Source organism: Xenopus laevis, chromosome 9_10S (assembly GCF_017654675.1).
Source record: "Xenopus laevis strain J_2021 chromosome 9_10S, Xenopus_laevis_v10.1, whole genome shotgun sequence".
In the NCBI taxonomy this organism is placed as follows: Eukaryota; Metazoa; Chordata; class Amphibia; order Anura; family Pipidae; genus Xenopus; species Xenopus laevis.
The window spans coordinates 115,742,784-115,766,788 of NC_054388.1; the positions used below are offsets into that span (position 1 = coordinate 115,742,784).

A 24,005-nucleotide genomic window follows, 5' to 3' on the forward strand; every position below is an offset into this window, starting at 1 on the left:
CTTAGACTGTGACACTGGAGTTATAGCAAGAAATCAGTCCATAAGTACCGAGTGCGAATAACTCTATAAATGAAGCAACGAGGGAGGCGCTGGGTCTGGGCACAGTCGCTTTATTAATACACAACAAATAAAACAGGTGGAGCTGATGATCCTTCTTCCATAGAATGAGCCGGAGTTGTGATTGATCAGTAATTGCCCTGACCCTGTTGGTCTCGTCTGTAGCCTCTCCTCATGTATCCGCCCTCTTTCCTCTGGTACTGATCCTTCTGGTCTGGGGAGAAACAGAAATAATGTGAAAATCTTACAATAATCTCCACGTACCACTAGGGGCAACAGGACAGCAGTGTGGTAAAGCAAATCCTTACTTGCACATTGTTTCAAAGCAGAGCCTCATTCCCTACAGATTATTCAGGGGCAGGACATCACTTCCCCTAGTTTATTCAGGGGCAGGGCATGACTTCCCCTAGTTTATTCAGGGGCAGGGCATGACTTCCCCTAGTTTATTCAGGGGCAGGGCATGACTTCTCAGGGGCAGGGCATGACTTCCCCTAGTTTATTCAGGGGCAGGGCATCTTTTCCCTAGTTTATTCAGGGGCAGGGCATGACTTCCCCTAGTTTATTCAGGGACAGGGCATCTTTTCCCCTAGTTTATTCGGGGCAGGGCATCTTTTCCCCTAGTTTATTTGGGGGCAGGGAATCACTTCCCCTAGTTTATGCAGGGGCAAGGCATGACTTCCCTTAGTTTATTTGGGGGCAGAGAATCAGTTCCCCTAGTTTATTCGAGGGCAGGGCATCACTTCCCTTCGTTTATTCGAGGGCAGGGCATCACTTCCCTTAGTTTATTCGAGGGCAGGGCATCACTTCCCCTAGTTTATTTGGGGGCAGGGAATCAGTTACCCTAGTTTATTCGGGGGCAGGGAATCAGTAACCCTAGTTTATTTGGGGGCAGGGCATCACTTACCCTAGTTTATTCGGGGGCAGGGAATCTCTTCCCCTAGTTTATTCGCGAGCAGGGCATGACTTCCCCTAGTTTATTCGGGGGCAGGGAATCAGTTCCCCTAGTTTATTCGGGGGCAGGGAAACAGTTCCCCTAGTTTATTCGGGGGCAGGGCATCACTTCCCCTAGATTATTCAGGGGCAGGGCATCACTTCGCTTAGTTTATTCGGGGGCAAGGCATCAGTTCTCCTAGTTTATTTGGGGGCAGGGCATGAGTTCTCCTAGTTTATTCGGGGGCAGGGCATCACTTTGCCTATGATAGTTTTCTGTGACAGACAAATGGCCATATTGTAAACGAAGGTCCAAGGCAACTTACCTCGGTCACCTCTGTCGCCTCTGTCACCTCTATCGCCCCTGTTGAAGTAGCCCCCGTAACTGCCCTGCTTATGGTCAAATATCCTCTCGTTGTTCTCGACCAAGTTCCCGAGCTTCTCGGCCAACTGCAGGGCGGTGTTCTGTAGGGAGCTGGGCTCTGTGCCGTGCATCACCACTGTCTGTGTGGGCTGGTCCAGTGACGCCTGGGTGGGGGAGAGAGTTCATCATTACTGTGGGGCCCCCCCAACTGCTGGTAACTCCTTCCTTCCCCCTATAACTGAAGAACTGCCCAACTCACCATCAGCTCCTCATTAATAATCATCTTACTAATGATGCTGTGAACTGTGGGAATCTCCAGCTGGAACATGTCGCCCAGGATGCCCATCCTACGGGAGCAGGGGATTAGTACATTATAAAGCAAGATGGCGGGGCAGGAAGTGGAGGGGAAACCTCACCTGATTGAGTCGTAGACACTGCTGTAGGTGAAAAGATAAGTGCGCAGAGATTCCTCCTGGATCTTCCTACAAAAGGTATGGAGCCTGTTATTATCCAATTGTCCACCTCCCTCCCTTACAGAGTCAGGAATCCCAGCATGCAATTGGCCGCCCATGAATCTTCTCACCTGACCAACATGCCCCGGACTCGCTCGGCCTCTGGGAACAGGTCCCACACCTTCCCGTTCATCTTCTCGTTGATGATGAAGTTCTTGCAGGTCTTCCAGTCTCCCATCTTCATTGCTTTGGAAGCAGCGACTACATGTTCCCTCATGCTCTCCGGGGGTCCTGGACAAAAGCACACAGGCTATGGTTACGAGACCCCCATCTTCACAAATGACCAGAAGTCATAATAGCTTTGGAACCATGGTGCGCCCCCCCACCCCGTTCCTCACCTAGAAGCGGTTGCCTCTCGCCCACACGGAGCTGGTGGTGGAACTGTTTGCTAATCATCCTTCTCCTGGCATCGAACTCATGAGCAGCCATGTATGGAATCTCCAGCAACATGGCCGACACCAGATAGACACACTCCAGCAGCTCCAGGTTAATGTGCATGTGGAATGGGATCTGCCGCCTCTTTTCTATTTTCTCCTGCTCCTGATTCCTCTCCTGCATGGTCCTCATCAGAAGCCCCTGCCCCAGCAGCTCCTTGGCTCGGCCACTTGACTGGATGTCTAGCAGAGCGTTGTGGGCATCTCGGATCATGCCCTGGCGAAATGCACAGATGCCCAGCTGTACCATGGTGCGGTTATACAGGATCTGGAGATACAAAAAGACTAGATGAAGAGCAAGGGTAGGAAGGTGAGCAGTCACTGTGAGGGTGGTGGGTGCACTTTACCTGTACGGGAGGGTCTGCATGTTGGATATTGTCCTGCAGGTGAGACATCAGCATGAGATCACGAGCCTGGAACCAGCGGTTGTGCAGTGCATGATGGTAGATGTGGCACAAGATGGCGCAGGTTCGGATTCGGTCTGTCCTGTCCTTGGCATATATGTACTTGCACAGTCGGTCCATAAGGATCGCACTGTCCTCTGCCTCGTTCTCTGCCTGGTCTTGCTCCGACTGGAAAGAAAAGGATTCCATCATTACAATTCACCTTGCTGATGATTTAATCTCCCTTCCTCCAATCTGTGCAAGGTCCTTGGAATAGAAAGGAGCCAGGCATGGGGACAATATTTTGGGGAGACTTACCTTGGACTCCTGCTCAGTGCTGAGCTGCCTCTGGTGGGCCTTGTAGTCAAATTTGTAGTAGGTGTGCATGATCCTTCTCAGGTAAACCCTGCAGATCTCCTCCGTGCTCCCCTTCTCCTGCAGGTACTTCTGGGCCCTCTCAATCACCTCGCACACTCGCGCCTCGTCCTTCAGGTTATCCACATACTCTAACGGAGGCAAACGGGGAGACGTGAGTACAACCCACCAATAGGAGTGTCAGATTCAAGAACAAGAGCTTTGCCTACCCTGTGAGTGCGGGTCTGTGTTCTGCATGATTTTAGTAAACTCTTCATCCATCCTCTCGATCAGGGTGAGGATACAGCCACGGACACGGAGGGGCTGGGGGAGACACGGCAGAGGTGAGACTTCTGTATATATAGACTACACACCCTGTGGCCCTACTAGGGCCAAGAAAGCAGATTTGGTACCTGCTCCAAGTTGCTCAGATTTTCAGAATCCTCAACGATGTGCTCCCCAATAAACATGTTGGAGTTGGCGAATAGAATGTCCAGGAGATCATGGATACAGTCCAAGCACTTCTTCCACATGTCTGACTGGGGGGGAAACACAGAGAAATTTATTGTGGGATCCAGAGAGCAATTAGACATTCACCCCTATATCCTACCCCACAAAGGAACAAACTCCCCAGAGAAACGGCCTCTTACCTTCATGTAGGTAGCCAGGTTTGTATTGTAATCATACAGAGAAGCCACAATGTTAAACTTGATCTTCACAGCGATTCCTTGGCCCAAGTTATTTTCCTCTGCGATTCCGGCCAACAACTGAAGGAGTTCAATCTGAGCGGCCCTAAAGGGAGATACGGGGCAATCAGACATCTTGCACGAGCAAGACATATAAACAGCGGAGAAGTCACCAGCACTTCCTAATTTACAGCCAATCATATAATTCACTGCTACGATGCATCATGGCAGGAAAGAAATGCCATTAGTTCTTCACCGGCCAATGATCACTCACCTGTCTGTGCCCTTCTTGCCTCTGGCCAGCAGGATCTCATTCAGCTTCTTCACCACAATAGGAGGAGTGATCTCTGTGCCTTTAGCAAACATCTTGGGCTTTTCCTGCAGTGAGGGGAGAGAGATGTTAAACACAGACGTCATTGGGAAAAGCGGAACTATGGAGAGACGCCATTGGGCAGAGCGGAACTATGGAGAGACGCCATTGGGCAGAGCGGCGCTATGGAGAGACGCCATTGGGCAGAGCGGCGCTATGGAGAGACGCCATTGGGCAGAGCGGAACTATGGAGAGACGCCATTGGGCAGAGCGGAGCTATGGAGAGACGCCATTGGGCAGAGCGAAGCTATGGGGAGACGCCATTGGGCAGAGTGAAGCTATGGAGAGAGGACATTGGGCAGAGCGGAGCTATGGAGAGAGGACATTGGGCAGAGCGGAGCTATGGAGAGACGCCATTGGGCAGAGCGGAGCTATGGAGAGACGCCATTGAGTAGAAATGGCCAACAGTTAATTTAGCCCCATTACTCACCTTAACCAATGGGACGCCTCCTTTCACTTTTTCCCACTCGCCTCCACCTTCGTTGTCATCTTCTTCTCCTTCCTCTCCCTCCTCATCCTTCCTCTTAACTTTGCGATGCTGCTTCTTCTTGGCTTTCTCCTCCTTCTTGTTCTCGACTGCCTGGCGGTCGCCCTCTGTCCCAGTCCTATGGGGGGAAACAGACGCAGTGAGGAATGGGGGTGATTGGGGATAAGCGAGAAGCTCCCTGTACCCCCTGCTATTCACTGGCCACGTCCCGGGCAGAAGCCACTACTCACTTCTTCAAGAAGCGAGAAGCCATAGACGTGTGTTTGTTCTCATCATCCGATTCATCTGAATCAGATTCATCCGAGTCTGAGCCCCAATCTTGATCATCCGACGACTCCTCCTCATCCTCTGCCTCCTGCACAGAAAAGAATTCATTTCCAAAACCCTCCGACTGTCACACATAAATAACCCATAAATTAGGTGTTTGGGCGCAAGAGAAGAATAGTTATTGCCCTGGGAACAAGGAATGGCTGCTGTAGGGCAATAATCACTGACTCCCAATCCCAGCCCACCTCTTTCTTGAGGAACTTGCTGCGGGATTCCGGTGGGGCGGATTCAGCCTTCTTTAGGAACTTGCTGGCGTTCATCCCTTCATCGCTGTCATCATCACTGGAAGAGGAAGCTGCAAGGCAAGCGCTGAGTTGGACATAACAAGGCTCTACTGGGCACCCACATCACAAGATCTATTCATAGCCCGTCTTTATGGTTCAACATGAGAAACCTACGGCCCAATCGCATCAGCAGAGACTGGTTCTGAGTATATTATGGGATTTTACTTAAAGGGGATGTTCACCTTCCAACACTTTTATCAGTTCAGTTGGTTTCAAACAGTTCACCAGAAATAAAGACTTTTTTCAATGACTTTCTATTTTCTATGCGTGACCATAAGTTTTTCTAATATTGAAGTGTAAAATGTCATTTTTCACCTTTTGAAGCAGCTCTGGGAGAGGGGGGTCGCCGACTAACTGTGCTAAATTGATACATTTAGTAGATACATTTGTTATTTGTCCCTGCTGAGCAGAATCCCTGAGTGTCATTAAAGGCAGCTGTTAGACTTGATACAATAGTTGCACTTGTATTCCCCAGAGATCCTACTGAGAAACTAAATGTAAAACTGTAACAGTTCAGAGTCTGCCCCTGAATTACTGAGCTGCCAGACTCAAACACCAGAGACATGGACATTCAACTTTACACTTAGATTTTGGAAAAACAGTAAAAAATGGAAAGTAACTGAAAAAAAAAAAAAAGTCTTTATTTCTGGGAAATAATCTGAAAACAATTGAACTGAAAGTGTTTGGAAGGTGAACAACCCCCTTTATAAGATCTTACCCTCCGAATCTTCATCCTTCTCTTGGTCTTCATCAGCAGATTCCTCTGGATTCTGGGGGGCAGAAGGTTTAGATTTGGGTTACTGATGGGGAAGAGTGGCCCCTGCTTTCCCTATATATTTAGGGAGCACCCTTGTACCCCAGATATAAATGCTCAGAATATGAGATGATCAGACCTGTTTGTAGGCAGTAATGGACGCCTCAAAGTCGCGGTTGTATTTCCTCAGCTTCTGGCGCAAGGTGCTCAGGGCCTTGGCGTTGTTCTTGTTCATCTTCTTCTTGCCCTCTTTGTCCTCCCATAACTGAGGAAGATGAGGAATGGAGAGTCAAAACAGCAGCCATATTAGATCATGTGACCCTCCTGTATTGGGATTTACTCACAGGTGCCCAATAGCAGCAGCCCAGTCTCCACTACACACAGTTATACAAGAAATGCCCAGGCCTCACCTCATTCAGATAGTCGTCGAGGTCAGAGAGCAGACGGATGTAGAAACGGGGGACCCCCTCCTTGTCCACAATGTTCTTGGCCTTGATAAAAGCCTTGACCAGCAGCTCAAACTCCTCCAGGCACTTGGTCATGTCCCGGATCTTCATGGCGTTGCGGATGGTCTTGATCAGGTTGGTCAGTTCCTCGAACCTGGGCGGAATGGAAATCTAAGTCACAACTACAACTCCCAGTGTTCCTGAACAACCAGAATTTGGGAAGAGATTATGCCCTACCTCCCCTACTGATGACATCAATGGACGACGTACCTTTTATCCTTGGCGCTGCGCACCACTCTCTTGGTGTCCTCCTCATCGTCACTGAGAATGATGGGCCTGTATTGGGGTTACACAACAGTCAGACACCCAAGCACTCCCTTATTTCAACTCCCTGCAACTCCCCGGCGACACTCACTGTTTGCCAAAGGCGCCCCCCACGGGCTTGGGAAGGGTCTCATCTCCGGAAAGCGATGATTCGGACTCACTGTCTGAGCCGGTGGCAAAGAAACGCGACATGGTACCGGTGGATCAGTCACTGTGGGAGGAGTCAGAGTCAGTAGGGATTGTGGGTAATCCCTCCCCATACAGTGTATTTTACCCAATCAGCATTGGCACAACTGCCAGTTATCTGCCAACACCCAATGAGAGTTGCTGCAACATTAGCCTGACATTACTGGTACCGACTGGCTCCAATTACCACTTGTGCTTCCTCTAACCCCAATATTGTCCTGCGCTGGAACAGCTGCTGCCATATCATAATGTCACGGTGATGCCATATGGACTTACCCATCACTGAGGAACTTTATGATTGCAAGCTCCTGGGCCCAGTATCAGTCTACAGTAGAACAGAGAGCTGTCTGGCCACGTTTCCCAGCATCCCCTGCTGGGGCCCCTACATGTCTGTTCCCTCCCACTGGCCTTGGGGCCCTTTAAATCTTGTCCCTCCTCTCCCTGTGTCCCCTCTATAGTTTGCCCCTCCCTATGTCCCTAGGGCCCCTCTATAGTTCGTCCCGTGTCTCTCAGACTCCTCAGGACAAACACAGGAGCAGAGTCACTCGCTGTGAGACAGACAAGGCCCCTGCCCCGGCCTGAGTTCCCTCCCAGTCCCGTCTCCCCCGCACTCACCGCCCCGACCCCACACACGCGGCAAGCCGGCTCGGAATCAGGCAGGAAAGGATCAGCGGCCCAGCAATGCGCATGCGCAGAGACGACTAAAGTTGTCAGCGCGCGTCTCGCACCGGAAGGACACGGTGTATTGTCCCGGAACTACAATCCCCACAATGCTAAGCGCTGGAGTTGCACAGGCAGCCGCGCGAGTTATCCTGGGAAGGAGCACGGACTTTGTAGTTTTCATCTTAATTGTTTACGTCAGTTGCGCGCCTTGCGCATGCGCTTTATTTGTATCCGAGCTGCGTATATCCGGACAGACTGTTCTATAGGAACCTCGAGTCACTCAGCTCCGGCTCCTCCTCATTCTCCTCTTCTCACTTCCCAGCAGGAGGGCCGCTGTAGTTACACAGGGAGTCCAGCAGCTCATGTTACTACTCAACTACATCTCCCACAATCCTCTCTCACACACTTGTTACACATCACTGCTGAGGGGCAAGACCCTCCCAACATCATGGAAAAGGAAGTGACGTAGAGTGCATTTTTGTGACCACTCCCCCTTAATCACCATGTTCATTTGACACAATTTGGCAGGTTATGAAATTTTGAACATATTTCTGTGGTTTTTATGTTATTAGTTTTGTTAATGAAAGTCAATTGCCCTTTAGCTGTGAGTCTCAGTCTCCCCAAGAGACCTGCTTATCTCAAATGGTTACAATTGTATCTTTGCTTCTCTTAAATGGTTACAATTGTATCTTTGCTCATATCAAATGGTTACAATTGTTTCTTTGCTCATCTTAAATGGTTACAATTGTATCTTTGTTCATCTTAAATGGTTACAATTGTTTCTTTGCTCATCTTAAATGGTTACAATTGTTTCTTTGCTTCTCTTAAATGGTTACAATTGTATCTTTGCTCATATCAAATGGTTACAATTGTATCTTTGTTCATCTTAAATGGTTACAATTGTTTCTTTGCTTCTCTTAAATGGTTACAATTGTATCTTTGCTCATATCAAATGGTTACAATTGTATCTTTGTTCATCTTAAATGGTTACAATTGTTTCTTTGCTTCTCTTAAATGGTTACAATTGTATCTTTGTTCATCTTAAATGGTTACAATTGTTTCTTTGTTCATCTTAAATGGTTACAATTGTTTCTTTGCTCATCTTAAATGGTTACAATTGTTTCTTTGCTTCTCTTAAATGGTTACAATTGTATCTTTGCTCATCTTAAATGGTTACAATTGTATCTTTGCTCATCTTAAATGGTTACAATTGTAACTTTGCTCATCTTTAATGGTTACAATTGTATCCAACTGCACCTGCTACATATTGTGAGACACTACAGCAACGTTTCAGGCTTGCGTTGGCCTTTCCTCGAGTCACTGAATACACATGAACATCTTTTATTACAGCGGCTCCATGTTAACAAGTCCCAGGTAACTGAAATAAATGAAATAAACACTGTTGCAAATTGACATGAAACATTTTGGAATATTGTGGCAAGTTCTTGCTTTTGTTCTTTGCATTGCTGGATCACGTCCATACAAAACATATCCCTCCAAGAAGAAATATTGGAAAAAGCTAAAAAATAAATAAATAAATTTCAAAACCAATTATTAATAATTTAGCGACAGATTTAGTTAAAGTTCATATTCCCTATTGTTGCCTAGAGGGGTAAAGGTCCGTTAGCCGACAGGATCTTAGCCGACAGCCAAAAAAGTGAAGGAAGCAGAGGGCAAAGCAGACCAATCGCACAGAGTAATAATGACTTGTATGTAAAAGCCTGCTTGTGTTATGTATCACCATAGCAACCATGTTGATGAGCTGCTATTGGTGCAGGCACAGTGGTGGGAGGGCTTGGGCACATAAATGAGGGTGAGAACGCGCTGGTCTTGGTGCAGGAGTGTTGCATCATGGGTATTTCACTTCGGGAACTTGGTGCTTTTTTTAACTTTTGTGCTTCAGATCACAAAAACAGCTTAAAAAAGTGGCGATTGGAATGAAAGATGGCTCCGCAGGAGGGGAGGTTTGCCTCTTGGGTGAGATTTAGGGGCACATTTATCAAGGGTCGATGGGAATTCAAGGGAATTTTCAAAGTAAAAAAAATTAAAAATTCAAAGTCATTTTTTTGGATTCTTCGACCATCAAATAGGAAACTACGACTTTGATTGGAAGTAGAATAGTTAGAATATTCGACCATTCGATAATCGAAGTACTGTCTCTTTTAAAAAACTTCGACTTAAATACCTCGTCAAATTAAACCCACCGAAGTGCTATGTTAGCCTATGGGGACCTTCTAAGAGCAGTTTTCTAAGTTTTTTGAAGTCGAAGAAAAATCGTTCGATTGCTGAAATCCTTCCAATTTTAATCATTCGATCAAACGATTTTACTTCGACCGCAAACGGCCAAATTCACATGACTGGGAGGGATGTTTGATTAAGTGAATAACGTGCTGTGCGTCCTACACGGCTCTCTGATAACAACTGCACTTGTGCCTCCTTCACTTTCCTTCTCTTTGTGTCATTCACAAATATCACTTTCTGCTGATTTAAAGGGGACCCGTCACCCAGACACAAAAATCTGTATAATAAAAGTCCTTTTCAAATTAAATATGAAATCCAATTTCTATTTTTTATTAAAGCATTCATAGCTGTTGTAAGCTCATTTAATCATCTCAGCTGTCAATCAAATATTGCCTGCCCCTCCTCTATGCCTTAGACAATTACTTTCACTTTCCATTCAGCACTTCCTACATGTCACTGCTCTCCCCACATTCCCCCCAATCTCTTCACCATTTAATTGTGTAGCCAGGACATGGGGATGGACATCAGGTCCCCCAATCTCTTCAGCATTTAATTGTGTAGCCAGGACATGGGGATGGACATCAGGTCCCCCAATCTCTTCACCATTTAATTGTGTAGCCAGGACACGGGGATGGACATCAGGTCCCCCATTCTGGTGCACAAACAAGATTCTGAGATGATACAAGACTTGTCTTAATAACAGTGTCCACAAAATGGCTCCTGCCTGCTTGTTATAATTATGAATTCCCAGACCGAAGGAAACAAGATTCAAATAATTTATTTAATGTAATTAAAGTTCATTTGACTAATCTGATAAAATAGGATTTTGAATATTTTTTTTTGGGTGACAGGACCCCTTTAAGCTGGCCATAGACGCAACGATCCGATCGTACGAATCGTGGATGTGTGGAGAGTCCCGACATTTTTCGTCCGTTGGAGATCGGTCGTTTGGTCGATGGGACAGGTTAGAAAATTTCTGTCGGCTGCCGATAATATCTCTGTGTGTATCGCCCATCGTATGATTCAGTGGGAGACTGTCACCAGCTTTGTCTATCGTACAATTACTGTCAAGGGCAGAACATCGGCTCATCTGTTCTTTAACTACTTTATTTGGTCGGAATGGTTAGTGGCAGGTCGGGAGATGGGAAAGTCCGATTGTACGTTGATTCATACGATCGGATCTTTGCGTCTGTGACCAGCTTAAGAACAATGGATCCAATCGTACGAATCAACATACGATCGGACTTTCCCATCTCCCGACCCAACACTAACATTCAGATCAAAGTCTTACCAGTCAGATTAGTTAAAGAACAGATCAGCAATGTTCTGCCCCTGACAGTAATCGTACGATATCTATGTCCAACCAAAGCTGGTGACAGTCTCCCACTGAAAATCGTACGATCGGCAATACACGCAGAGATATTATCCGCAGCCGACAGAAATTTTCTAACCTGTCCCATCGACCAAACGACCGATCTCCGCTGGACGAAAAATGTCGGGACTCTCCACACATGGTCCGAAAATCGTACGAATCCTCGATTCGTACAATGAGATCTTTGCGTGTATGGCCAACTTAAGACTCTCTCTCTCTGCAAGTATAGTAGTATAACCTCCATGATGGTTCAGCCTTCCTGCAAACATTTCACCGTTGTCTCCCGCTGCCGCATTCTCCGCTAACCGGACCAATGAAACAAAACATTACTGAAGGCCGTGGGGAACCGTGTTGCTCCGCAAAAGTTCAATTTATTTGTGACATATTTCAGCTTTGGCAAGATTTAACTGATGGAGTTAGAAAACATACTGAATAATTAGTGTCATGATTTGCCCCACTTACACACATATATGTACATTTACAACCAGTGAAATTAAAGGGGAACCGCAAACTTTCAAGTTGCGAAGGGGTAAATTTAAAGGCTCAATGCATATTCATTTTATTTTTTGGGCCAAACATCTGCAGTTATCCAAGACACACAACAGTAGCTGCAATTCTTCTATACAAATCACTGCAAACGCACATTAAACATACAACCACTTTGTAACTGTAATATTTGATTTAATTAACTTCATGTTTACTGGTTTATGCTGACTTATTGCAATGCTCATTTCCAGTTTGTAAATATTTACTGGCATGTTTGGGGTGAATGTATTGCTCAGTATAATTTTGTCCATGATCTTATGGGGATGTTTGGAGTTGGTGCAATGCTCATTAACTGGGTAATTATAGCTAAAGGGTGTTATCTAGTGCATTTTGTGGGGTTTTAGGCTTTGTTTTCACCTTCAACCCTTATTCTGTTGAGACAGCCCTACTCAATCATATACATAGCGGGGTGCAGACGAAGCTGTAAGGGGTGGTGATTGTACTTTTGTGTTTGGTGGGCCCCAGGGGTTTCTGTGTGAGAGACTGAGTGACATTGTGTTAGACAACAGCTTTCAGTCAGTCAGACACAATCTGATTGTGTGTATAACAGATACTGAGTGTGGCTTGTACAATAGTATCTGACCAGTCTTGTTATAGACACCTCTGCTTCTCCAATAGATTGTTTAGCTGTTAGTGTTCTGTATAGTTCAGCACATTCTCATGATTTATACTCTCTACTTAAACTGCCCTCGTCTTACAATTATGTCAGTTGTGAGTGACTTTATAGGTTTTGACAATTCATTTGATTTCCTACAAATGTGACACCTAGTTATTTGGATTCAGGCAATTGTTTAATACATACCGTAATTACTGTTTCCTGGTCACTTCCATGGCAGCATTCACCACATGGGTTAATTCCTCCCCGCAGGCCAGCGGACAGGACCTCCCCCAATACTTCTGCTTCCTCTCTTCCCCCCCAGTCTCTGTATAAAACTGTCTCTACTAGGGTGGGAACTCCCGTATGTATTAAACAATTTCCTGTTTTTCCCAGTCACCATGGACAGTATTCACCACATGGGAACTCCCAGAGCTTAAACACAGGGCAGGAAACAATATGCTTGTAACAGAACTTTTTAATCAGCAGAATATACTACAGACTGCAACACTTTTCTCCCTAATTTCACTTCTTGGGAGGATAAAACATCCAACTTATAATGTTTAACAAAAATATTCAATGACGACCATCTTGCCCACTTGCAAATGCTTTCTGGCGACTCCCTGGCTTGTGCCGCCCAGGAACTTGCCAATGCCCTGGTAGAATGTGCCTTCAACCCTTTGGGAACCTTCCTCCCTGCCACATTATATGCTTTTGCAATTGCTGCTCCAATCCAGGAGCTAATCGTTATTTTAGCTGGAGCTTGACCTTTCCTGGACTCATTAGGAACTATGAAAAGCAGCTCTGACTTTCTCCAAGTCTTTGTTCTTTCCAGATAAACCTTTTTGGCTCTTACCAAATCTAGTGTGTGCCATACTACTTCTTGTGTAGACGCAGGATATGGAAAGAAGGAAGGCAGAACTACTTCCAAGTCCATATGGAACTTCGAAATCACCTTGTGTAGAAACCCAAATGCGGGCTGCAAAACTACTCGATCTTCGAAAATCACTGTATGTGGTTAGGATGCCGCCAAGGCTGCAATCTCTCCAACTCTACAGGCTGAGGTTATTGCTACCAAGAGCACCACCTTCAATGTCAGGTTCCATACGGAAGCCTCCTTGAATGGCTCAAATGTTGCTTCAGTCAAGACCTTTAACACAAAGGGAACATCCCATGGTGGAAAACAATTTCTCTAGTCATTAAAGAATCTTTGTACCAATGGTTCTTGTGCCCAAGCTCTCTCAGTTAGGGCTGACATTGCTGACACTTGACCTTTAAGTGTATTAGAATGCAGTTTTTTCTCATACCCTGAGAACAAAAATTCTACCACAAATGTGGGTGATGGAGACAAAGGATCCTCTTTTCTTTCCTTGGCAAACACCAAAAAATGTTCCCACACTTTGTAATATTGTCTGGAAGTGCTATTCTTCCTTGACCTTAGTAATAGATCTATGACTTCATCTTTAAGCTTCAGGCATTTTAATCTTCTCCTCTCAACCTCCAGGCCATCAAGGACAAACAACTGTGCCCTTTTATCTGAACTGATCCCTGCGACAGCCATCCGGGAAAATTCTGAATCCTCATTGGATTCTCTATGGCCAATCTCAGGAAACCGCGGCCTCCTGGGCCAGAAGGGAACTATCGCTATGGCTTAGGCTTTGTCCCTTCTTATCTTCTTTAATACTCTCCAAATTAGAGGAAAAACATAAATTAAGCCTTATGACCGTCTGTCTTAAACGATCTATCTTAGAGGGAAATTGTGGAAGCACTCAAGGCTAAATCAAAATATATTTAAATATAATGGAAGCGCTACTTACAATGCACATTCCCTGGGCCCCTGTCTCATAAGTAATTCAGTATAAATACAAGTGCATGTTTACAAAACAGGGGTTTTTAGTTACCAAAGTTATGATCATAAAATTGAAAAGCCACCATACCACGTCAAGGTAAACCCCATATGGCCGTCCCTAACTTACTTATTAAAAAGAAATGTTTCTCTGCATAATAGCATTACCTGTGTTCAGTGTATGTCGAGCATTGGTTTCAATTTGAAGGCTGAATCCTCCCCCGCCAGTAAAGGCTTTTAAGAGAGAGTGATTGCCCAAACCAACGCCCACATTTAAAAGCGTAGGACCACCATTAGTTTTAAGGGGTGGGTATGGGGTGCTATTGAAAAACCACATGAAGCTAGGCCACAGCTTCAGGCCAATATACTATATTAGAGGGAAATTGTGGAAGCACTCTTATCTTCTTTAATACTCTCCAAATTAGAGGAAAAACATAAATAAAGCCTTATGACCGTCTGTCTTAAACGATCTATCGCCAATGCCTCCTTGCAGGGGAACCTTGAAAAGAACGGAACACATTTTCTGTTTTGTAGGGATGTAGCATCTTTGTCTGGCTGACCCCATTTCTCTACAATCCCTTTGAAAAGGTTGTCGTGTAGACTCCACTCCCCTGGATCGATTTGTTTAGTTTAGGTTAAGACCTAAACAAACATGTTATGTGATTAATCTATCAAGCTATACATTATCTGATGTTGAGTTGAATTTTTTTGAGTTATGGTCTTAACTTTGTTCCTGATAGCGGTATGCGGCCTTTTGATGTAATATTGGAAATTAATCAATTTATACGTAATCTTACTCTGATGAGGCATTTCAATATGGGCCACTCACACGTGAGTGAAATTTCCCCCTTGGAGTGCAGTCCCAATAGAGATGGGTTGGGCACTTCTCCAGTTTTTGAGACCAGTGAGGGCAATTTAGACACCATTGCCTGCAATTTGCAATCTAATGTCTTCTCATTTGAAGAACTCTGCACGGTTAATACCCTGCAGGATTTGTTGTTTGAATCCAATACTCACGACCCTTCTGAGAGTTCTGTAGCACATACCACACTTGGGGAGAAATCCACTTTCTACCCGGTACAGAGTAGAGGTATATATATTGATATGTTTCAGAAATTGGTGATCAACGATTTGACCAAACGTAAGCAACCATTAAATAGTAATTGTCGGAATCTCAGTAGACAAGAATGTGAAGCCGTTATGAGTTTACAGTCTAATGAATCAATCATTATTAAGAATGCGGATAAGGGGGGTCTGTCGTGGTACTAGACACTGAATACTATAAATCGGAAGCCTTGAGACAGCTACGGGATCCAGATACTTATCGGACTTTAGACAGTGACCCGACTAAGAAGTTCCAGGACATTTTGTTAAATCTACTACTCTGGGCTAAGGGTGAATCTATTCTGACTGACCGAGAATTTAATTATATCTTTCGTGAAAATCCGCGTATTCCAATCTTCCATTGGTTACCTAAAGTCCATAAGAGCATTGACAATGTACAGGGACGTCCCATAGTTTCTGGTATTGGGTCTTTGAACGAACATTTATCTGAATATGTAGACCGTCTTTTATTACCCATTGTCCTGGAACTTCCCAGCTACCTTAGAGACAGCACCGACTGCATTAAGAAATTTCAAAACATACCTTGGAAACCATCAAATGTATGGATCTCCCTTGATGTAAGTTTACTTTATTCCTCCATTAATCATGATCGGGGGATTCTGGCTATAAAATTTTGGTTACAACATACCAACTTATATACAGATATTCAAAATGAATTTCTCCTACAGTCCCTAGAATTTTTGTTGAACACCAATTATTTTATGTTCAATGGGGTATTTTACCTCCAGAAGAGGGGGGCAGCCATGGGCGCAAGATTTGCGCCATCGTATGCCAACCTCTTCATGGGACTGTGTGAGAGATTGCTCACACTTTACGAAGTGTACCAATTAGTCAATTTTTGAGACTACGGAGATTATGTACAACTTGGGAGTCCTTTAATACCCAAGCCATGACTCTTTGGGACCGTTTTACTTGAACGAGGTTACTCCCTACAAGACATTAAGTCTGCATATGATAGAGCAGTTGGCACTAGTCGTGAGGATCTTTTGAAAGACAAGTTCCGTGGTTGTGCAGGGGCACGACATAAGAATTTGAGAGATTCCTCCAATAGAACATGTCCCCGTATTATTACAACCTATTCTAAAGACACACCTTTTATTCGGAAGACCATTAATAAATACTGGAAAATCCTAACACAAGACCCCCATCTTAAAAATATTTTACCATCCCAACCCAATTTCACATATAGGAAAGGACGCAGTCTGGGATCTAGACTCTCTCCCAGTTTATATATGGACACAAAACATACACGACCCACACACTGGCTGGACATTAAGGGATGTTATAGGTGTGGGGTCCCTCGATGTGGCTTGTGTAGATTCATGAGACCCTCGAAGTACTTCACTACAGCCCTAGACGCTTTCAAATCGGCTTTTATGCCAATTGTTGCACGAAATTCGTAATTTATCTGATTACTTGCATTTGCGGCTCCAAGTACGAAGGCAAGACGAGCAGACCTGTTCGAAAACGGATATCTGAACATTTAAATTGTGTGTCCAGAGGTGGCACCAGGTCTGCTGTGGCCAAGCATCTTTTGGATTGCCATGCGGGGAGTCTGTGTATATCTTTCCAGATAATTGATAGAGTGGTTAATGATACAAGGATGGGGGATATCGAGATCTCTCTGTCACGTAGAGAGGCCTTTTGGATCTATAATCTAGACACTGTTGTTCCAAAGGGTTTAAATAGAGAGTGGGAATTGACTTGTTTTGTTGGGCGTTAATCTATTTGCGTATTTACTTATTTACTTATATAAATTTCTTATGGCACCTTGGAATTGCCCCCCTTTTACTCGTCAGCTCCACCTCCCATCTCTCTTATTTTCTCCCCCTTTTTCTCCCCCTTTTCCACTATTTTGTATATATAGAAAACAGAAAATGTAACCAATTAATGTATATATTTTTCATATTTTTCATATTTTCATTTCTGTGGTTGTTTTCTCAACTCTTTTTCATATTTATATAACTTTATACAATTTTTCATTTTGTGACTATTCTGCCAATTCCTGTCCCGGGATACAATTATAGATGTTTATGTTAATAGATATTTTCATATTTACGTATTGATACATGTTAGTGGCCTTTCTTGGTCTTAAACTAATTTGCATTTTTAATTGATATGGTTTTATATGCTAGATCCCTGTAGGGGGCGCTTTAGCTTCTGATGAAGTGACTTTGGGTCACGAAACGCGTTAAGCCGTTCCCCTGCCTGCTCCTACAGTGTGTTTTATTAATGCTCAATAAAGATTGGACTTTTTAACCAAGTTTGGTTTCCCCGGAGCCTGTCTGCTGATGTCGTCCACACAACCTAACCTGTTATGCCTTTGCGCTTCCGCAGCCAGAGCGGCTTTGGACGGATCGCTGTGAATGCAGGCCTAGTAACGCTCTCGCATCTCCAGTCGCAGGGATAGCGTCTGCCCATGTGCGTTATCGATTATTGACCTGCCGAGGAAGCCCGCTTTTAAATTTTCTCTGCCTGGTAGATGAATTGCAGTTAGCCCTTCCAACCATCTCTCTGCCGATTGAAACAGTGGTTTTACTTCTTCCAACAGAGTCAAACTTCTGGTACCTCCTTCCTTCACTATATACACGACTGCTGTTGTATTGTCCGTCATCACTTGTACCTGCTTTCCTTCTAGCAGGTGAGAAAAAGAAAAAAAGGGCTTGTTTTATGGCTCTTAATTCCAGAATATTTGATGAAAGATTCTCTCCTTTCCAAGTGCCTTGTACAAAGTTCTCGTCTATGTGGGCTCACCATCCCACGCTTGATGCGTCGGTGGTCACTACCACCCATTCTGGTTCTTCCAAGGGCATACCCCTTGCCAGATTTCCATGGTTGCACCACCAATACATGGTTCTTTTGATCTCTTGTGGCATCCTTACTCTTTTTTGTAAGTGTAAATGAGGATGTTTCACTTTCTTCAGAAGAAACCCTTGCAAGGGCCTTAAATGCCACCTTGCCCATCCTACCACTTGGATAGTCACTGACATGGACCCCAACACTTTCAGACAATGTTGCACTAAGATGGTCTTCTGTCTCTTGAAATCTTTTATTAGGTCGATCATCTTCCCTTGTCTGTCTACTGGAAGGCTGACTACATTCTGATCTGTTTGAAAGAGAAAAGAGAGCCCCTAGATATTGTAGGGTTTGAGTGGGAATCAAATTGCTTTTTTTCTTGATTCACTATCCACCCATGGTTCAGCAAAAACTCCTTTGTTCTGGCAGTATGCACTTCGGCTTCTTCTCTCGAGCTTGCTACCACCAGGATATCGTCCAAATAATGGTACAATGCTAGTCCTTCTTTCCTCAATTCTGCAATGAGTGTTACTAACACTTTTGTAAACACTCTTGGGGACTGGGCTAGGCCAAATGGCAGACATTTGGACTGTATATGCCTTTTGTCCACCGCAAACCTCAGGTACTTCCGGGATACCTATGCTATTGGCACATGAAAATAAGCATCCTTCAAATCTATGCTTGTTAGCCAATCTCCTCTTGAGACCACTTGCATAATGGACGCTTACGATTCCATCTTGAATTTTTTCACTTAAAGAAATTTGTTCAATCTCCTCCTATCTAGCACCGGCCTTAATGTACCTGATGCTTTCTTTACCAGAAAGAATCTTGAATAAAAGCCTGTATACTCTTCTTGAGGGACTACTTTTTCTATTGTCCTCGACTCGAACTCGAACAACTGGTTTATGTTTTCTTGAACAATACTTGTGTTTGACTCTGTTCTTTTGAAGACAGACTCTATGAAGAAATCTTTCCTGGGTACAGCGTTGAATTCCAGGAAGAACCCTGAATCTACTACCTTCTGTACCCATGTTTCTTGAATGGTTGTGGCCCAGACATGAGCAAACTTGGCTAACCTGCCTCCCACCATGTTCTGGGCCTTGCCACCTTCATTGTTGATTAGTGGTGGACGGGTTGGAGGAAAAAACACCAGGTCTTTTGATGTTCTAGAACTTTGTCGACCTGATCTCCATGAGGACTGTCTGGAGTATTCTCTCCCAGGCTTGTACTGTTTTGTCGGGCTATTTAAACATATATTCGATAAAATCACATAAAAGAATGTAAGGCTCCTTATAAGTAACAAACAGGAGGAGTGTTAAATAATATACGCCCAACTCTGAATTTGATATCGAGCCTTCCCAATCAATTGGTACGAAGGGTGAAAAATCAGGACAACTATTTAACAAAATAATTAATTTTTTTATATATAATAATAACAAATCAAATTTTTACTTCTTACAAAATCCACCAAATACTTCTTGTTACAAACTCAAAATAAAATTCACCACCAGATATTAATCGATCAGGCCAAAATCATCAATACGGCAAGTATCCACAAGACAAGATATACTTTTAATAATAATACGGTATTATCTCATTTGGAATCAAAGGAGGAATATGTGACTGATCTGGTCTGTTTAAGGAATTCTACCCTCAATCTTTTACTTTCCCATTAAGTCACTAGCTTGGACATCATAATATATATATATTAATAAAAATGAAAATAAACCCAAATTAAACAGGTTATTCCCAGTTTGCAATGCTGGGAAAGTCGGTGTTTAGGGTATAACTATACAATATATAGCAATAACAAATATCCAAGCAGATAACTTAATTGGTATTAAATATAACTGAAATTGATATTTACCAGTTGTAAGTTCTCACTGGCCTGTGATGTCTCCCTGATCTCTCTTCCTGGAGCTTTAAGACATCTGATCCTTTTCCCATATCGAGCTTTCTTAGCTTGGTTTTCCTGAGGCAGAAACACACTTTTTCCACCCGAAACCTTCTTTATGATCGCATCGAGCTTCTCTCCAAATAACATCTCTCCCTCGAACGGTAACTGGAACAGGTTATCTTTTGATGCTGTATCTGCTGCCCTCGATTTTACCCACAGTGCTCTTCTGGCTGCCACAGATAACGCCATGGATCTAGCTGAGAAATGTACTAAATCTATAGATGCTTCTGAAATAAATTCTGTCGCCATCATACAGTCTGCCAACATCTCAGGCCTTTTCACATTAGATGAAATAGCATCTCCCAACTCGGCTAGCCACACTTTCAATGCCCTGGACACCGATGTTAATGCCACTGCCGGCTCACAGGCTGCTCCTGCCGCTCCAAGTAATTTTCCTAAATTCCATCTTCTTCTCCATAGGCTCCCCGGAGACTGCCGCATCGTCCTCTGGGAGGGTAGTTCTTTTAGCTAGCCTCACCACAGCCAGATCAAAAGTGGATTCCTCGTCTGAATCAATTTCCCCTTCCCCTGATCCTGCTTGAGACGGGACATCTGAATCGGGTGACAAGTCCCCCTTTGACAGACCTGACAAAGACTCCCCTTGTCTTGCATGAAGGGTTGCCACCCGGCTGGTATTTTACCGGCCTAGCCGGTAAAATACCTGCCAAGGCCGGGGCCGGTATTACAAATTTACCGGCAATGTAGCTGCCGGTAAATTTGTAATACGATCAAATCCCCTGCAACTTACCTTTTTCTTTGCCTCTTCTAGTGTCCACGGGTCTCTGCCGCGTGGCCCCGCCCCTTTTGACGTCATGCCCGCCCCTTTTGAGGCCTCACCCCCCAGCAGCCGGTAAAAAAAACATTCTAAAAGGTGGTAACCCTACTTGCATGATAATGTCTTGGCTTTTCCTTTGCGCTTGATACCTCTTGAAAACCTTGGATGACTGTCTGTTTTATAACTGAAGCTAAAGACTCCGCAAATAACTGTTTTTCCTGTGATAACGATGTTCCAGGCTCCTGTTGTTTTTCACCAGAGGTTGTTGATTTCTCCGGAGACTTGTCCTTCTTAGACTCTGCGGCAGGAAGGCTACATATAAATAACATACAGTTAATCTCTGAGCACCTTCACTCCACCATAGTCTCTCTCTTTCATACTTCACCTTTTCCCTTTAGGGTGAGAGGCTTTCGTTATACCAGGTTCCATTGGTAACTATTTAAGAGAGTAAATAAAACGACAGGAAACCTGCGCTGATGATTTGACTGCACACATACCTGTACTTGGTGTTTGACATGCTCAGAGTGAATGCTTGCCAATGGCACCTGCAGGAAGTGCTTGTTACTGAAATAGTATTGGCAGCCCTCTGGATGTTTAATATAAAACTCCCCTTTGCTGCATAACTGACACCTTATACGTAAGCGGCTCCAAACGCCACTTTTGGTGCCACTTACCCCACTTTCTGGCATTCCCTTTGCTATCTCCCATAGCATCTCATTTGCCAGCTTTCAAGATGGCGCCCGAGCACTTCCGCTCTGATGTCACACCCTCCTACTCTGATGTCAGCAGCACATACACTCTCCTTTTGCGCATCTCCTCCCGGGATATCGGCATTACCTGACCCGCACAGCGGGAGGAATCTAGCCTTACTACACTGCTTCTACTTCCATCGCTCTGAACAGTCCTGACCCTCGAAATGGGAGGAGAGCTCGTTACATGTAAGCAGGGTTGCCAACTTTCGCTAGATTTTTTACCGGCTGGTGGGGGGGTGGGTACAGAAAGGGGCGGGTGTGATGTCAAAGGAGGCGGGGTTGTGTGTAAAAGTGGCGGGGCAACGGCGCAGCCAGGACAAAAACAGGAAAAAGATAAGTTTACAGGGGATTGGGGGCAGGCCCAGGGGTCTTTTTAAGGGTATTACAAATTTACCAGCAGTTACATTGCCGGTAAATTTGTAATACCGCCCCGGCCTTCGCAGGTGTTTTACTGGCTAGGCTGGTAAAATACCGGCCGGGTGGCAACCCTATTGTTAGCCCTGCTGAGCCCTTAACTGGGGAGCTTTCTTAGGCTCTTCCCCATAATCTTATTTGGTAACTTGTTTTCTTAAAACAACTTCTCCTTCCGTGGCCCGGACAGGACAAAAAAGACTGGGGGGAAGAGAGGAAGCGGAATTATTGGGGAGGTCCTGTCCGCTGACCTGCAGGGAGGAATTAACCCATGTGGTGAATGCTGGCCATGGTGACTGGGGAAATACAGGTTGTTTTTTGTTGGATGATTTTAACCCCCCCCCTGAAAATGTTCTGCAGATGCCCAAGATAAGGGTATGATAAGGGTACCTAACAGCCTAATCCACCTCGCTTCTTTCTGTAGTAGTTCCTTCATTCCATCCTCTCTACAACATAATTTCAGGACCCCATCAACCACCTGGTATTTTAATTGGTGGACACTATGTCCTTTTTCAACAAAATGACCGGCTACTGCTTGTTCCACCTTTTTGGTCCTTATGGCTGATTTATGTTCTCGTATCCAGTCTGTGACCATGTGGGGGGTCTGTCCCACATACTGTGACCCACACGGACACTTAATAACAAATTACAAAATAGATGGAACAAGTGTAGTGGCCTTTAATCCTTATGGGAGTGTCTCTATGTGAATAGTAAATGACCTCACCCCGCTGACAATTAAAGCAACAATTACATGTTAAGCACAGAGGAGGAACAAGGCTCATTCTGTCCCACAGGAGCGATATAAACCCTAAAACTTTGCATAAAGAAAATAAATACAATTCATTGTTGTGTAAATGTAATTCCTCTCACACTCAGCACCTGCCCCTCTCCTATTCTGCACTGCTAGTTCTGGCTATTGAAAGAATGGTACAAGCCAACTGATTAACAAGCCTGAAAAGAAACACCCATGGGATCGGGAAGAACGGAGTCCTGGCTGTTGCAGGAGTAACAATTGGGAGGGAGCTGCATTACAGTGAGGCAGTGATCCCCAACCAGTAGCTCGTGAGTAACATGTTGCTCTCCAATGCCTCGAATGTTGCTCCCAGTGGCCTCACAGCAGGTGATTATTTTTGAATTCCTGGTTTGGAGGCAAGTTTTAGTTGTATAAAAACCAGATGTACTGCCAAACAGAGCCTCAGTGTAGGTTTACAATCCACATAGGGGCTACTAAATGTCCAATCACAGCCCCTATTTGGCAGCCCAGGAACATTTTTCATGCTTGTGTTCCTCCCCAACTACTTTTACTTCTGAATGTTGCTCACGGGTTGTAAAGGTTGGGGATCCCTGCAGTAAGGAGTGAGTAGGGGCGAGGAGGAGTGACTAGGACCAAGTAGGATTGAGTAGGGGCAGTAGGAGTGAGGGGTGAGTAGGGACGAGGAGGAGTGAGGAGGGGTGAGTAGAGATGGCTAGAGGCAAGGAGGAATGAGTAGAGGCGAGGAGGAGTGAGTAGGGGGGAGAAGTGAGTACGGACGAGGAGGAGTGAGTAGGAGTGTGGAGTGAGTAGGGGCAAGTAGGAGTGAGTAGAGGTTAGTAGGGACAAGTAGGAGTAAGTAGGAGTGAGTAGAGGTGAGTATGGGCGAGGAGTGATTAGGGGCAAGTAGGAGTGAGTAGAGGTGAGTATGGGCGAGTTGGGGTGAGGAGGAGTGAGTAGAGGGTGCAGTTTGCAAGAGGCAGTAAATAAGCGCCACTCACTCACTGGAGGAAACACATGAATAAGAGAGGGAGGAAACCTCGGCTTTTGCTTCCCTTTCCCCTCACTGCCAATTACTGATCATTTCTCACTCACCAGCTAGAACTATCTGCAACTGTCAGCCACAAACAGGGGAAACAAATGGAATGGAAGAGCCCAAAGCTCATGTCAGACAGTAGAACTCGCCGGCCCATTCTGTCCAGCCCTCAACTGCCCAACTCACCAGCCAGACCCAATTAACTCATCTTGTGCCTAATTAGTCATTGATTTACTTACAA

General features: G+C 44.8%; 1 protein-coding gene across 1 annotated transcript; it reads right to left on the bottom strand.

The window, feature by feature from the left end:
• Window positions 1-94: 94 nt before the first annotated feature.
• eif3c.S (eukaryotic translation initiation factor 3 subunit C S homeolog) lies at window positions 95-7,670 on the bottom strand. Its single transcript, XM_018240687.2, has 21 exons — window positions 7,514-7,670; window positions 6,804-6,923; window positions 6,659-6,724; window positions 6,353-6,542; window positions 6,082-6,207; window positions 5,907-5,958; window positions 5,090-5,199; window positions 4,808-4,932; window positions 4,521-4,695; window positions 3,995-4,098; window positions 3,685-3,826; window positions 3,448-3,573; window positions 3,265-3,358; window positions 2,999-3,186; window positions 2,645-2,869; window positions 2,202-2,565; window positions 1,935-2,094; window positions 1,768-1,833; window positions 1,611-1,698; window positions 1,314-1,515; window positions 95-271 (listed from the first exon to the last, which is right to left on the bottom strand). The coding sequence occupies exons 2-21, from the start codon at window positions 6,902-6,904 to the stop codon at window positions 186-188; spliced, it is 2,790 nt and encodes a 929-aa protein (XP_018096176.1). The 5' UTR covers window positions 6,905-6,923; window positions 7,514-7,670; the 3' UTR covers window positions 95-185.
• Window positions 7,671-24,005: the final 16,335 nt, after the last annotated feature.